Raw genomic sequence first — 16,333 nt, 5'->3', positions numbered from 1 at the left:
TGATGTAGCAGAGAAGGGTGTAAGGATCATAAACTGCATACTGACAGCGCTGTGGGAGGTCTAAGGGAGAGAGACTAGTTCTAGGCCCCCTGGGCAACATGAAACCCTTACATACGCTGTCTTATGTTTTCAAAAAGCGAAACGTTACTACCAGAATTAACCTTCACCACTCCGTGACACAAGCAAGATCGTTGTCATTTGAGTCATTTGAAGTGATCTGCCCAAAGTCACAAAAGGATGGGTTTATGACAGGTGTGTGACTTTTATATTGGTATACTTTCTACCATAGGGCTGAAGATGGTCCTTGGAAGTTAATGATTTCAAAAAAAATCTTTGGGCCGGAAAGGAACTTTGATAAATTTCTTTTCTAATTTAGCACTGTTATTCTGGAAGGATTGTTTGCCCTCTTGGGGCATGGATGAGTTAGAATTGGTTAATTCTGCCCTTCTGAGTTTCTGAAGCACTTTCAACACAAAGAAGAGAAGCAAAATCCCCCCCTCTCTGGTGCTCCAGGAGTGAACTTCAACTGCAATCTGAGCTAGCAGATTTTCCTGTTCAGAAATCCATTATTTTTTTTCCTGGAAATTATATCCATGTACTAATTCCTGCTATAAATCACGTCTTTTTCTTTTCTTTTCCCGCCAGGGTTTAGGGCCCTCATTTTGATGTTCCCTGCGACAGAAGGTGGGCTTCACTGGTCGCTCAGACTGTAAAAAATCTGCAGGTGGCACAGTTGGTCAAGAATCCACCTGCCAATGCAGGAGTCACAAGAGATATGGGTTTGATCCCTGGGTCCGGAAGATACCCTGGAGAAGGAGATGGCAACCAACTCCATTATTCTTGCCTGGAAAATTCCATGGACAGAGAAGCCTCTTGGGCTACAGTCCATGAGGTCACAGAGTCAAACACCACCAAGCACTCACGCACTAGGTCCAGTGGAAGGTGGGCAAACCCAAATTTCCTCGATCCCTTCTGAAACTAACATTTAAGCAGCCTAGCTCTTCCTCCACCCCACTGCCGCCACCACCACAAACCCCATCAGTTCAGCTCAGTTCACTCGCTCAGTCGTGTCCGACTCTTTGCGACCCCGTGAATCGCCTGTCAAATAAACAGCCCAGAACTCATCCAGGACTTCTCAGCAAAGAAAAGGCAAGGGAAAAAAAAATTTATTTTATTGTGCCCTCTGGTGGTCATAAGTGAAACCAAAGAAAGACCCCAAAATATCTGTTCAGTTCAGTTCAGTCACTTAGTCGTGTCCAACTCTTTGCGACCCCATGGATTGCAGCACGCCAGGCCTCCGTGTCCATCACCAACTCCCGGAGCTTACTCAAACTCATGTCCATCGAGTCAATTATTCCATCCAACCATCTCATCCTCTGTCGTCCCCTTCTACTCCTGCCTTCAATCTTTCCCAGCATCAGGGTCTTTTCCGATGAGTCAGTTCTTCGCATCAGGTGGCCATGGTATTGGAGCTTCAGCTTCAGCATCAGTACTTTCAATGAATATTCAGGACTGATTTCCTTTAGGATGGACTGGTTGAATCTCCTTGCAGTAAGGGACTCTCAAGAGTCTTCTCCAACACCACAGTTCAAAAGCATCAATTCTTCGGCACTTAGCTTTCTTTATAGTCCAACTTTCACATCCATACACGACTACTGGTAAAACCATAGCTTTGACTAGACAGACCTTTGTTGCCAAAGTAATGTCTCTGCTTTTTAATATGGTGTCTAGATTGGTCATAGCTTTTCTTCCAAGGAGCAAGCGTCTTTTAATGTCACGGCTGCTTCCCCATCTATTTGCCATGAAGTGATGGGACTGGATTCCATGATTTAAGTTTTCTGAATGTTTAGTTTTAAGCCAACTTTTTTCACTCTCCTCTTTCACTTTTACCAAGAGGTTCTTTAGTGTCTCTTCGCTTTCTGCCATAAGGGTGGTGTTATCTGCATATCTGAGGTTACTGATATTTCTCCCAGCAATCTTGATTCCAGCTTGTATTATCTTTGCCAAGCTGCTGCTGCTAAGTCCCTTCTGTCGTGTCCGACTCTTTGCAACCCCATAGACGGCAGTCCACCAGGCTCCCCCATCCCTGGGATTCTCCAGGCAAGAACACTGGAGTGGGTTGCCATTTCCTTCTCCAATGCATGAAAGTGAGAAGTCAAAGTGAAGTCGCTCAGTCCTGTCCGACTCTTAGCAACCCCATGGACTGCAGCCTACCAGGCTCCTCCGTCCATGGGCCTTTCCAGGCAAGAGTATTGGAGTAGGGTGCCATTGCCTTCTCCGACACTACGTCTTGGAATTCTCCAGTGGTGTTTCAAATTCTCTTCTCCCACAGACTTCGTTTGAAATATTTGCTCCTTGCTTCAGAACTCTAATTTCAGAACACTTAGTCTTGGCTCAGGAAACTGCTCGACACAAAACCCTAAGCACCCCGGGCTTGATCAACTCATTTCTTCCCAACGCTTCCCTTCCACAATGCCATGCAAGAACCCTGGCTCGGAGGATGGCTTCACCAAGCTGCCATCCCATGCCTGGCTAATCTGAGCGGCCATTTGGCGCTCTTGGTCGTCGTTCTACGACCGCGAACAAGTCGGCGCCTCTTACTCGGTCCAAACAGGAGTGACCTGAGCGCCCAGCGCTCGCCTAGACCCGCCGAGCCCGAGCGGCGGGTCGCATCGCCGAACTACGTTTCCCACAGTGCTCGGGGAAGCCGGGGCCGCCAAGGCACGGGGCTAGGGCTCGCGCGGAGCCTCCTGGGAGTTGTAGTCCGGTCCGCTCGCGCCGGCGTTCCTAAGGGCTCGGTGCCGGCCTTTGTCTGTCTGCGGGCGCGCGCGGCTGTGGTGAGTGAGGCCGCTGGCTGGGTCAGTACACCCAGACGAGGCAGGGCCCCGCCTTCAGGCCGCCGCCTCCGACCCCCACCCCCTCGCGTCCCTGAGCAGGCCTGACCAGCCTGGAGCCTCCCAAGAGAGGCCAGCTGCGAGGCCAGAGGTCTGCGGCCCGCAAGAAAAGGTCTAGCTGGACCGGAGAGCGGGGTGCTGAGGTCCGGCGCGGGTCCGGGTGGGGAAATCGCTGAGGCGGGAATGGCAGAGAGTCTGTCGGGAGGAGCAGGGGCCCCTCTTCCGCAAGGCGGGCCGGGGAGTGCGGGAAGGCCCCGCACCTGGAGACGCGGGAGGGACCACGGGCAGGTGTGCCTCTGGGCCCGCGGGGAGGGCTTCAGAAGATGGAGACGGGAAATGCAGTCTCTAGGCTGGGTGAAAGAAAGGACAAATTCCTCTGAGTGGGGAAATGGGAAAGGACAAAGTGAATCCCGGTGTGCGGGGAAAATAATCACCGCTCCCCAGAATCTCCCAGTCCTGAACTGTGCCCCGGGTACAGCAGAGTTCCCCCTGCCCTGGTCCTTCACTGAAGACTCGCAGCTTTAGGCCTTAAGTCTGTGAGGTCATGTCAGAGGCCCTTCACGTTTGTGAGACTCCCAGAAGCTACTTGATATCACAGCATTTATTAAGTAAGTGAATAGGTCTGGGCTGTTTGGTTACTTCCCCAGTGTCGGTTAAGGGGAGACAGAGGGTAGGATTCGTCTCTCATGGCCTCATTGTGAGCAGGATATAAGGGCTTTCTTGATAGGAAAAAACACTATTTTCTATTATAAAGTGTCTTTCTACAGAATCTTCAAGAATTTGATTCCGCACACTTGTGGAATCTATGGAGAAAAATATGGAAATTTTCCTTCATTAATCAGGAGGTTCTTGAAACAGCTGAGCTGTTACTTGAATATCTCACAGCATGTAGAGAGGCACAGCTGAAAATTCTATCCAAGGTGTTCTGAGCATATTTGCTGACTCACCAAGGACAGGGTCCAGCCTCGGGCAGCAGGTACCTATGTACTTTTCAGTGACGCTCGGTGGATGTGTGGTTCATCAGTAACACCTAGGACTTCCAAGTGAATGGTGCTATGACGTCCTGACACCAATAGGGCATTGCTTTGTGGCTTGCGATGGAAACTGGAGCTGTCTTTCAAATAAGAGTTTTTAATGTCTCTACAGTCATCACAAGGTGTAACAGAAAGTGCGGCTGTCAAGAAGACCAGACCCTTGGGTTAACGAAGAACTGTAGCATCACACTGCTATTCATTAAATCAGGAGGCCAGCGTGTTCATGGGATATGTTAGAGGGAAACAAAGATTATACACACTGAACCACTGCATTAAGTACAAGAATTCAGTAATTAGGGTCCAGAAATAAGAATATCCCCCCCAAAATAGGAAATGATAATGTGGAGCAGGAGGGTTCCTAGGATCTGGAAGAATAGTAAAGTCTGGTCAAGCTCTGTTCCGTTCACTTTTTAGTGATGAGAAAGTAAAGAATTGTCTAGACATAGGCTTTGGATCCAAGAAGTCTTGGATTTGAACCTTTGCTCCACCTTGACTCCATACTGGCTCTGGGACTTGGGGCAAGTTTCTTGGATTTGGAATCTGGAGTAGTTCTTCTTTTTCCAAGAATTGACAAGTAGTATGCCTCCTCAGAACCGGTATTCTCATATCTTGAAGAGCCTCCAAAGAAGTGCTAAAAGGAAATATGAAAGCTCTTGTTCTGTCCTAATAATTTAGAGGGGACTGGAGAGGAGAGTCAGACATTTCAATCACAAAACCAATTATTAAGGCTGAAATGTTGTTTTTTATATTCTGAATTCCTCTAGAACTTGGAGGATAAAATAGCAGGCAGTTAGGCGGGGGGAGGAAGTGGAAGATCCCATGCGAAAGCTAAGGTACAAATAGTAAGGACCATTTTCTTGGCATTGGCAGGAAGAGAAACATGTTTGCTTTTTGTCTTCTCTGCTTTTGACCTCTTGCTTCCTCCTGGACTCATTTATGAGTAGCTATGGTGCCTCTTGGTCCATTTTGCAGTTATGTTGTAGATGACTGGTATTATATCAGGCAAGCAGGATTCCCTCCACTCACTCGTATCCCAGACCAGAGCTCCTCTTGACGGTTCTCACTTATCGGTTCTCTTATCCATTCCTGTTTTTGTTTTTCCCTCCCTAGGTACTCAAGTACAGCCCATGGAAGAATCATATGAAGAGGTGGTGATTAAGCTCATACAGCAGGAGTGGACATGTTTGGATTTCCAACAGCTACCCTGCTGGACTGTCATGGAAGATATGCCCAGAATGTAGCCTTTTTCAGTGAGTCTGTTGATTGCTGGGATGCCAAGTCACAATAATCAGTGTCCCTGTTCTCAGCACTGGACAACAGGCTGGGGATGCAGAGAAGATGTTCCTTTGGTGAAGCTCACTATTTTTAGGGGTTACAGGGAAAGCCTACAAGCTTGAGTTAGAAACAGCAAGGGAACAGTCTTGATATGGAGGTGGTATCTGAGAAAATGAATGAGCAGTTTTAAATCTCAGCACAGTGACTGAATGAGAAATGGTAAGACAGAGGAACAAGTTGAAATCTACCTAGGATGACTCCAAGAAAACTATTATTAGTGATGAATGGACTCATATTTAAAGTGCAGTAGGAGGCTCATATACAGGGCAGTGTTGGGAAGTACTGTCAATATCTGCATAGGAAGGGTTGAGAAAAACTTCCAAACCAAAACTGACTTCAGTTTCACCATAGCTTAGCAGATTGAAACAGCATGGATTTTAAAGGGGAAAATTCCCTGGATCAAATTCTATGATTGCCATGACTGGGTCTGTGGTATCAGACAAGTTATTTAACCTTCTTGAGCACCAGGCTCTTCATCTGCAAAATGGGACAGTAAGCTCTATCTTGCAGGTCTGCAGTGACTAAAATGAATAGATGTAAAGTACCTAGGATTTTGCTGCATATATCCTGACAGCGTAGGCTTACTCTACTCCACTGTTAGGGAGAGCAGACTAGAGCAGAGGTAGATTTCTCATGAAGCCTACAAAACTTAAGCTTCAGGAGCTTTCCCTTACACCGGTCTCTTCAAGGTCCTATCCCTACTTTTATACTGCTTTTTAATGGGAATCTCTCCAAAATTTAAAACTTTAGGCCCCATACAACCTGGATCCACACCTGTCTTGGTGTCAGATAAAACTTCAGTATGGGACTAAATGTGATCTTATATAGTTTGATTTTTCTGGCTTGTTTTCTTATCTGTAAAATGGAGATAATCATGTCTATACACAAGACTATTTGGGAAGCTAAATTAAACTAAATTTAGAGGCAGTACACTGCTACAGAGCATGCCTGTGTCTGAATCCTAATTCTGTGCTTACCTAGCCAAGTGATCTTTGACAACCTCCCTATACGTTCATTTCCTTAACTGTAACAAAAAATTGTTTTCGGGATTAAGTTATCTATGCAAAGTTTATAGTATAATATTTGGCACATAATGAGCACTCAAAGCACTGTTTCTTTTTTCCCTGTTCTTCTCACTCAGCATATTGGTGCTTCTTACATGACTTCCCTCTCATTTTACCAGATGTGATGACAGAAGCCCACCACAAATATGATCAGTCTGAGGCCACAGGATCCTCAAGCTGGGATTTCCAGAGTTCTTTCAGAAGAGAGAAGCTGGAACAAAAATCCCCAGATTCTAAGACACTACAGGAAGATTCACCTGGAGTGAGACAGAGGGCCTATGAGTGCCAGGAATGTGGAAAGTCCTTCAGGCAGAAGGGTAGTCTAACATTACATGAGAGAATCCACACCGGTCAGAAGCCCTTTGAGTGTACCCATTGTGGAAAAAGCTTCAGGGCCAAAGGCAATCTTGTTACACATCAGCGAATACACACAGGAGAGAAGCCCTATCAGTGCAAGGAGTGTGGGAAAAGCTTTAGTCAACGAGGTAGTCTGGCCGTTCATGAAAGACTCCACACGGGACAGAAACCCTATGAGTGTGCTATTTGTCAGAGAAGCTTCAGGAATCAAAGTAACCTTGCTGTTCACAGAAGAGTTCATAGTGGTGAGAAGCCCTATAGATGTGATCAGTGTGGAAAAGCCTTCAGTCAGAAAGGAAGTTTAATTGTTCATATCAGAGTCCACACAGGCCTGAAACCCTATGCCTGTGCGCAATGCAGGAAGAGTTTCCACACCAGGGGGAATTGTGTTCTGCATGGCAAAATCCACACAGGAGAGACGCCCTATCTGTGTGGCCAGTGTGGGAAAAGCTTCACGCAGAGAGGGAGTCTGGCTGCGCACCAGCGAAGCTGCTCACAGAGGCTCACCCTGTAACCACTCTCTTCAGAGGAAGTTCTCTTTATGAATTAACAGCATAAAATCATCTGAGATTAAACAGCCTATCCAATTTTATGGAATGAATGGAGACTCCTTCAGAAAGACCATCACTGGGTAGAGCAAACTGAGTTTTCTTTTTTCCCCCCAAATGAGTATGAAAAATAAATGTCTTGTTTATTATCATTATCACGTATGGTTCATAACTTCTGTCCATTTATTTTGACTTGATTTCCTAAGGTACCTGCATTAATTTAGTACACAATTGGAGATTTATGTAGCAGATACAGGTTTTATATTTGCACTTGACACCACTGGCCTATTCAAAAAATCCAGCCCATTACTAATCCCAAGATTCTTTTCTTCTCTACATATTCAAATTAATTTTGTTTTACCAAGATCAGTGGGCAGAATTTATGAGGCAAATTTAATAATTCCTCATATTGAACACTGTATTATCTGGATGATAGCCTCCAGAGCATATTCTAACAAATCACCCATGTTCATAGCAGAGGCTCTAAACTTTCCTTACAAAACAGGATCCTTTCTAAGTCTGCACTGTGGATCACTTCAGTCTTCCACTCCTAACTAGGATAGAGATTCCTTGCCTATAGCCAAAGAGCAGAAAAGTATCTAAAGGTTGGGAAGAGATATGATGACTTTCACCCCCTTTGGCAGCAGTAGCAGTATCTCAGAATCACCCAGTAAGGCCACGTGTGTGCACTTAGTCGCTCGGTTGTGTCCGAGTCTGCGACCCCTGGGACTGTAGCCTGCCAGGCTCCTCTGTCCTTGGAATTTTCCAAGCAAGAATCCTGGAGCGGGTTGCCATTTCCTCCTCCGGGGGATCTTCCCAACCCAGGGATCAAACCTATGACTCTTGCATCTCCCGCTCTGGCAGGCAGGTCCTTTCCATCTAGGCCACCTGGGAAGCCCAGTAAGGGCATAAGTGTCCTGGTTACTGAGCTGATTAGTAGTCAGTGATGAAGATCCAGTCCTCCAACAACACAGTCTTCTACCTGCACACACGCATGGACACAATGGAGGGAAATTTGGAAGGATAATGTTAACTTTTTTTAACCTCTAGTAGATGAGATTTGAGGGATATTAGAGAAGACAAGTTACTTTTAAGGGAGAATTTCCGTTTTTATTTTTTAACTTTAGCTATCTCTAAATATTCATTGTGAGCTTTTATGTAATTAAAATTATGAATGATGTAAATAGAATGGTTTTCTTGATAAGATTATCATTCTTTCTTTACCCTATAAACTATAGGTTTTTATAAACTATAGGTTTCCTCTAGTAGATCCTAATAGGCTGGAGGCTCCTTAATCCCAAGAAACTTGGCAGGAAATAGGTAAATTTTATCAAAAGGTCTTTGAACATAGAAACGCTATGGGTTTGAATTGTTTAGTCGCTCAGTCATGTCCAGCTCTTTTGCAACCCTAAGGACTGCAGCCCACCAGGCTCCCCTGTCCATGGAATTTCCCAAGCAAGAATACCATTGCCATTTCCTTCTCTAGGGGATGTTCCTGATCCAGGGGTCAAACACACATCTCCTGCACTGGCAGGCAGATTCTTTACCATTGAATCACCAGGGACACCCCTTGGGTTTCAACAGTAATACAATATTGCTCCTAAAGTACCCTGATAATATTTGAAGATGCATATAAAAATGTTCATATCATCCTTATTTATTTATAACTGAAAACAGCCCAAAGGCCCAATAACAGGCAAGGTAATAAACTATGGTACAGTCATATAATAAAATACCACTCAGCAATTTTCAAACTGATAAATGCAATAACATAGAAAAAAATCTCAAAAATTTGTGTTGAGTGAAAGAACCTAAACATACACACAAAAATATATAATTCCATTTATATGATTTCACAGAATAGAAAAAAAAATAATCTGTGTTAAGGGAGGGACTTACTTGAAAGAAGCACAAGGCAAGCTCACAAAGAAAAAATATTCTATCCTTCAGGTGATAGATGCATGGGTCTATACAGCTGTCAAAACTGAACTTAACACTTAGAACCTATGCATGCGTGTAGATATGTAAAGTACACTTTATAGATAAAGTATAGTGTATGTAAAGTTTAACAATGAAGCAATTTTAAAACACTGCCCAGAAGTTCTTTGATACCCATCTCATGTCCATATCATGTACCCTTAAATCCAGGTAGGCCTGTGGCAGCTTCAAACAATGAAACATGGTAGGAGTGATGCTCATGACTTCCCAGAACAGGTCTAAAAAGCCCTTTAAAAGTCTGAAAAGGTCTGCATGATTCTCAGGACACCTACTCTGGAGACAACCAGGTGCTAAGTAAAACACTCCCGACTATCTCAAGGCCACTGTGCTGGACAAACAGTATGTAAGTGCTCCAGTGGACAGGTTCACCTTACTTCCCAACAGTCAGCATCAACTCTCAGCCATGTGGGCGAGCCATAGTGGATGCCTGCCCGGGAGACTCTACAGAGGGACTAAAGCCCCAGATGACATCTCATGAAAACTAGACGAGAAACCCGCTAGTTAGAACTTTCTTGCCAACTTCCAAACACACAAAATCACGCAAAAAAGTGAAGCTTATGTTTTACACCACTACATTTTCAGGTTATTTGCTATACAGCAATATTAAGATATTTCTTAAGGATAAACTATTTTGAAAAAATGAAAAATCTGGGGAGCAACTTAATACTGATTAAATAAAAACAGGAAACTATGTTTTATGGTTCACAGGAAAGCTTAAGGTTTAAAACTAAACATTCCCTTTGACAAAACAGGAGGTAAGGTTTAGATCAGCTAACACAGATGCAATCCAAGTTACAAATAAAGAAGTTTTGAGTTGGCCAAAGAGTTTGTTTGGTTTTTCCCATAAGATGAATCTAGTAGTGCTTTAGTTGTCTGTAACTTCATTCAAAGCAATCTTATTAGACTGTATTGTGATAGCTGTCGTATCCGTATGCATTTTTTAAAAACTTGTCAACATCAGGGAATTTTTGTGTAGCCATTTTAATATTGAAGACAGAAGAAAAAAAGCAATATTTTTCAGCATCTTATGCTTTATTATTTCAAGAATGGTAAAAATGAAACTGAAATGCAAAAATAAATCCTACAGTGTATGGAGGTGCTGTGACCAACTGTGTCAAAAGTGGCTTCCGGTTTCCTGCTAGGGATTTCCTGCTTGTACAACAAAAGCGATCCACTCACCGTGTGTCTACGCATAGACAGCGTTTCTGATCCACTCACCGTGTGTATACGAGTAGACAGCGTTTCTGATCCACTCACCGTGTGTATACGCATAGACAGCGTTTCTGATCCACTCACCGTGTGTATACGCATATACAGCGTTTTTGATTCACTTACCGTGTGTATACGCATATACAGCGTTTTTGATTGGCACTTCTCCAATAAATGCCAATGCTGAGCATCTTTTCGTGCCGGTTGGCCATCTCGATGTCTTCTCTGGAGAAGTATCTATTTAGGTTTCCTGCCCATTTTCTTGATTGGGCTTTTACTTTTCATTGAGCTGTATGAACTGTTCATATATTTGGAAATTAAGCCCCTGTTGGTCATATCATTTGTGGATATTTTCTCCCAGTCCATAGGTTGTTTTTTTCCTTTTGTTTAGTTTCCTATACTGTGCAAAGTTTTATTAGATCCCATTTGCTTGTTTTTCCTTTTATTTCTTTTTCTTTGGGAGACTGACCTAAGAAAATATTATTATGATTTGTATCAGAGAATGTTTTGCCTATGTTCTCTTCTGGGATTTTTAAGATGTTATGTCTTACATCGAAGTCTCTAGGCCATTTGAGTGTATTGCTGTGTACAGTATGAGGGAGTGTTCTAACCTCAGTGATTCGAATGCGACTGTGCTGCCTGCTCAACACCGCTGCCAAGGACGCGGTCTTTTCTCCACTATGCGTCCTTCTTTCCTTTGTTAAAGGGTAATTGACAATGGCTGTGTTGGTTTATTTCCAGGCTCGCTAGTCTGTCCCACTGATCCCTGTCTGCTTTTGTGCCAACACCGTTCTGTTCTGATTACTGTAGCTTTGTAGCACTGTATGAAGTCTGGGAGGGTTATGCCTCCAACTTTGTTCTTTTTCCTCAAGATTGCTTTCACAATTCTGAGTCTGTGGTGGTTGTATGTAAATTTTAGGATTACTTGTTCTAATTCTATGAAAAATGTCATGGGTAATTTGGTAGAGATTGCATTAAATCTGTAGACTACTTTGGGTAGTATGGCCATTTTTATACAATATTAATTCTTTGCAACTTGCTTTTTTAACTTAACAAGGTATCATGTAGATAGTTCTATGATTGTAAATAGAGCTCTGCCTCATTCCTTTCACTTGCTACATAGCTGCTGCTGCTGCTGCTAAGTCGCTTCAGTCCTGTCCGACTCTGTGCGACCCCATAGACAGCAGCCCACCAGGCTCCCCTGTCCCTGGGATTCTCCAGGCAAGAACACTGGAGTGGGTTGCCATTTCCTTCTCCAGTGCGTGACAGTGAAAAGTGAAAGTGAAGTCACTCAGTCGTGACTGTCTCTTAGCAACCCAATGGACTGCAGCCTACCAGACTCCTCCATCCATGGGATTTTCCAGGCAAGGGTACTGGAGTGGGGTGCCATTGCCTTCTTCGTGCTACATAGCATTCTGTACTAAATGTTTCCATACAGACATTTAGGCTCTTCAAATATTTCACTGGTATAAACCAGATAGTGGTATACAGTACGATGAATAGCGTCACTAGTGAGACGTTTCCCAGGACAGAGGGTCAAAGAATATATTTGTTAAGTATGGAATTTATTGAAAGTCTCTTTTATGGTCAAAAAGAAACTATCTCTGCATGATTTACCAAACTACATTTGATAGCTCAAATTCTGAATTTTATTATGAATTTCCTTATATCATTTAAGGCCTGAATTCTGAGGGAAAGCCTTCCCACATTCATTACATTCATAAGGTTTTTCTCCAGGATGGATTTTCAGATATTCAACAGGGCCTGAAGGATTTCTTATATTTCTTACAGTGATAGGGTTTTTCTTCAGTATGAATTCTCCTATGTTCGATAAGGGCTGAGCTCCTCATAAAGGCTTTCCCATGATCATTATATTGATAGGATTTATCCCCACTATGAGTTTTCTGATAAAGGATAAAGCAAAGGATAAACTGTACCTCAAAGATTTTCCACATCTATTACAGTGACACTGTCTCTCCTGTTTGCATTTTTTGATGATTAATAAGTCTTGGAATTTTCCTAAAGGATTTTCCATATTCATTACATGGATATGGTTTCTCACCAGTATGTATTCTCTGATGTTCCAAGGCAGCTCAGTTATCCCTGAGAGCTTTCACACATTCATTACGTTTAACGCTTCTCTCCACTACGTATTTTCACATGACAAGCAAGGCCTGAATTGTGAGCAAAACATCCAAAGGCATGTCCCTAGTGACTGCTGCCACCTGGAGGCCAATAATGAGAACAGCACAGCTAACTTTTCCTGTCAAGGTCGCTGATAAGCGGGATTCCCAGGTGGTGCTAATGGTAAAGAACCCGCGGCCGATGTAGGAGACATAAAAGACATAGGTTCAATCCTGGGTTGGGAAGATCCCCTGGAGAAGGGCGTGACAATCCACTCCAGTATTCTTGCCTGGAGAATCCCCAGGGACAGAGGAGAGCCGTGGGTTACAGTCCACGGAGTTGCAAAGAGTTGGACATAACTGAAGTGACTGAGCACGCATGTCGATAAGTACCTTACACGTTATTTTATGCAGTCCTCACCACAGCCAAAAAGGCGAGTATTGTGAGCCTCATTTTAAAGAGAAAGAAATCAGGGCTTAGTGACTGATAAACTTGTTCATGATGGTTCAGTTTTCTCTTGGCAGAACCTGTATTTGAACCCAGACTGTCTCATCCACACCCCCTCCCTATAGCTGCTCTGGGTTGGCTCCTGAAATGAAAGTGTGAATTTTCACTAAATATGAAGAGAGGACAGAGGACAGGGTGAGCCAGAAGAGGCTGGTTAGGTCTCCTCATGTTGAGGGGCTTTGGGCAGCTAGCCTCAGATCCTCTTTCTCTGTAGTATGTGACTGAGTTGAAGGCAGGGCTTAGCACATCTTTTGGGTTGGCTTGCTGCTGCTGCTGCTAAGTTGCTTCAGTCGTGTCCGACTCTGTGCGACCCCATAGACGGCAGCCCACCAGGTTCCCCCGTCCCTGGGATTCTCCAGGCAAGAATACTGGAGTGGGTTGCCATTTCCTTCTCCAATGCATGAAAGTGAAAAGTGAAAGTGAAGTCGCTCAGTCGTGTCCGACTCTTCGCCACCCCATGGACTGCAGCCTACCAGGCTCCTCTGCCTGGTATTTTCCAGGCAAGAGTACTGAAGTGGGGTGCCATTGCCTTCTCCGTTGGGTTGGCTTACAGGAGGTCAATTACCTACTTAGTCTTTCCAGGAGTTCTGGGAAGCATACTGCTCCTCTAGAGTTGTCAGATGAAATACAGGACATCCAGTAACATTTGAATTTCAGAAAAAACATTGCAGGGGACACATATTTTCCTAAAAATTGCTCATTGTTTATCTGAAATTCAAATTTACCTAGGCATACTATATTTTTATTTGCTAAATCTGGCAACCCAACCCTATTCATTCCATATAGATCTTTTCTAAAAAACATCTCTCTTATCCTAATACAATATCTAAAAAGCCACAGTTTTTTGGTTTTAAGATTTCTAGATATTTTGGGATACCCTATGATACATTTAACCTTGGATTGAGGGGGACACCCTTTAAGTTGTTACCTACTTATTAGTGGACTTAGTTGGCTGTGCCCGGCATCTTTCAAAAAGTGGACAGGTGGAGTATGAATAAAGGTGAGAAATGAAGCAAGAGCCCAGTCAGGGAGAAGAGGCTGACGGGGAGGAGAGAGGATTCATAATGCTGAAAACCACTGAAACTCTCTGCATTCCCATTGCTGGTGGAGCAAGCACTATAGAGAGGCAGCCTTTCACGTGACTGGATACACTGAATACACTCACTGAGCGTGTCTGGATGAGTAAGTGCAGGAATGACGCTGAGCTGCTTGTAGCAGCATGTACACTATAACAAGGGGCTTCGGCAGCCCTGAGGCCATCTTCCCTGGACTCCTCACAGGGCAGCACCAAGAGCCCTTTATTACTGGGCAAGATTAACTTCTCTCCTGCTGCCCTGCTGCTTGCCTGGGTGCCCTTGAACAAGTCTCTTCTTTTCTTTGGGCCTCAGTTTTCAATCTGAAAACTGAAGATGACTGGATGAGACCCTCCTTATCACCCTCCCCATTTCCATGGCTCTTGAGAACATCCTGACAACAGTTTGGGTACTAGAGCTGGAGACATTTTTTGAACTTACAAAGATCTGGAAGAGGGAGCTCTGTGTGCCCTTGCTCCAGTCAGGAGCCAGCCTGCTGGGGACAGGGCTCATATCTACATAGGAAACCTGGACTCCCCTTTCCAGCTCCAATTGTGGTTTCTCCAGCTTTCCAGGCAGTCCAGCATGGCAGACTTGCATCTGCCACCGCCCACCTTCGTCTGGTGCTTTTCTGTGCTGGAGTAATCCCCCAGCAGGTTGGACTGGAGGCAGGGCCCACGGGGTCCTAAACTCCTTTCTTCATCTCTCACCTGACCTGTTCCAATTGCGATACCCTGAAAAGATGAGGTGACGGTCACGCTATAGTGAAAGTGACCCCAGTTCAGTACTCAGTATGCTGAGTTTGGTCCTTGGCTTTGGCCATTTGCCAGAAGCAGAATCTTGGGCAAGTCACTGCCTCTCTTTCTCTCATCCTCTGTGACTTCATCTTAACAGTGAGGAAGAACCCTTACTCTACAGTGCTGCTCATAGGCAAGGATGAACACTGGACTGCAAGCCCAGAGTAGGTCACCCAGAAGGAAATGGACGTGTCTCCACCTTTCTTTCTGTGTGTCACCCAAGGGCTCCCCAGATAAGATCTAAAGCCTCAGGTGCTCCCTAACTAGTGCTTCTCTGGATCCCAAGACCTCAACATGCATAAGATGTAAGCCACAAATTAAGACCTCCCAAATTTTTATAGAATGAAAACTGTTAATATAGATGAGAGAGGAGAATGCCTTCATGTGTAAGAAAAGGGATAAGATTCAGGGACAAACAGAGGGTTTTCTTAAACAGAAATGGGGGCTGTTCATTCAGAATGGAAAGTAGACATGCAGGCTCCAATGGAGAGATGCGGGTAAATGCACTTGTGTGAGGGTATAAAATTCTCTGTTCCCATAGAAAGCAAGTCATCAGTTGTGAGCGAGATGGAAGAAGCAGTTGTTGGAGGTATGAAGAAAGAGGAAAAACTGTGAGATAATCATTGAGGAGGATGGATGGACTAAGAAGATGTAATAGGATAGTTTGACAGCATTGAGGGCCCACTTGACTTTAGCACTCATGAACTGAAAGTGAGACCAATCATCAGAGCCTTGCATTTTTCTCAGGCCACATCTACTACACAGGTACAAGTATGGAACAGGCAGGGAGCTGGATTCAACTAGATTCGATGTTTTATCAGGGGAATAAAACCAGGTAAGATGGGGCAAAAGACTGATCATAATGACGGGCGATTATCTTTAAGCTGGGTTAGGAGGGACTGAGAACATGAAGGCGTGAGCATCAGAGCAAGACTCATAGAATCAATGAATCAGCAAGCAGTGCGTCCTGGGGAGATAGTTTGTGTTCCTCAGACAAAAGGTAGGAGAGTATCCCTGAAGAGGAGCCTCTCCACATGTCATGGGCCTCCCAAAAGTGTCTCCATGTCCTAATCCCCAGAAACTGTGATTGTTACCTTATACGGCAAAAGGAACTTTGCAAATGTGATTAAAGGTTGTCAAGTGGAGAGATTTATCTTGAATTGACCAGGTGGGCCTAATGTAAATCATATCAGTCCTCAAAAGAGAGACACAGGAAGAATCAGCCCCGAAGATACTGTGTTGACAGAAGCAGAGACTGGAGTCATGTGCTTTGAAGACGGAGGAAGAGGCCACAAGCCAAGGAATAGGAATCCTGAAAGAGGCAAGGAAACAGATCCTCCGTCTTGACGTGGGTCTTGACTTTAGCTCAGTGAAACTCATTTCAGACATCTGA

At 44.3% G+C, this 16,333-nt stretch overlaps 1 protein-coding gene across 7 annotated transcripts; it reads left to right on the top strand.

Annotated features, from left to right (window-relative positions):
- Positions 1-2,771: 2,771 nt before the first annotated feature.
- Positions 2,772-7,387, top strand: ZNF32 (zinc finger protein 32). 7 transcript variants are annotated; one of them, XM_086382589.1, is made up of 3 exons: positions 2,772-2,837; positions 5,039-5,178; positions 6,447-7,387. In XM_086382589.1, the coding sequence occupies exons 2-3, from the start codon at positions 5,109-5,111 to the stop codon at positions 7,196-7,198; spliced, it is 822 nt and encodes a 273-aa protein (XP_086238715.1). In that variant the 5' UTR covers positions 2,772-2,837; positions 5,039-5,108; the 3' UTR covers positions 7,199-7,387. The 7 variants fall into 7 exon arrangements, with proteins under 7 accessions (XP_086238715.1, XP_086238711.1, XP_086238717.1 ...); XM_086382585.1 differs by having other exon boundaries at positions 6,405-7,387; XM_086382591.1 differs by having other exon boundaries at positions 5,039-5,422; positions 6,405-7,387.
- The last annotated feature ends 8,946 nt before the right edge of the window (positions 7,388-16,333 follow it).

This window comes from Bos grunniens, chromosome 28 (assembly GCF_055505025.1).
Source record: "Bos grunniens cultivar Pamir isolate PY7600 chromosome 28, Bosgru_T2T1.0, whole genome shotgun sequence".
Classification (NCBI taxonomy): Eukaryota; Metazoa; Chordata; class Mammalia; order Artiodactyla; family Bovidae; genus Bos; species Bos grunniens.
This window is presented reverse-complemented; position numbering and strand designations above follow the sequence as displayed.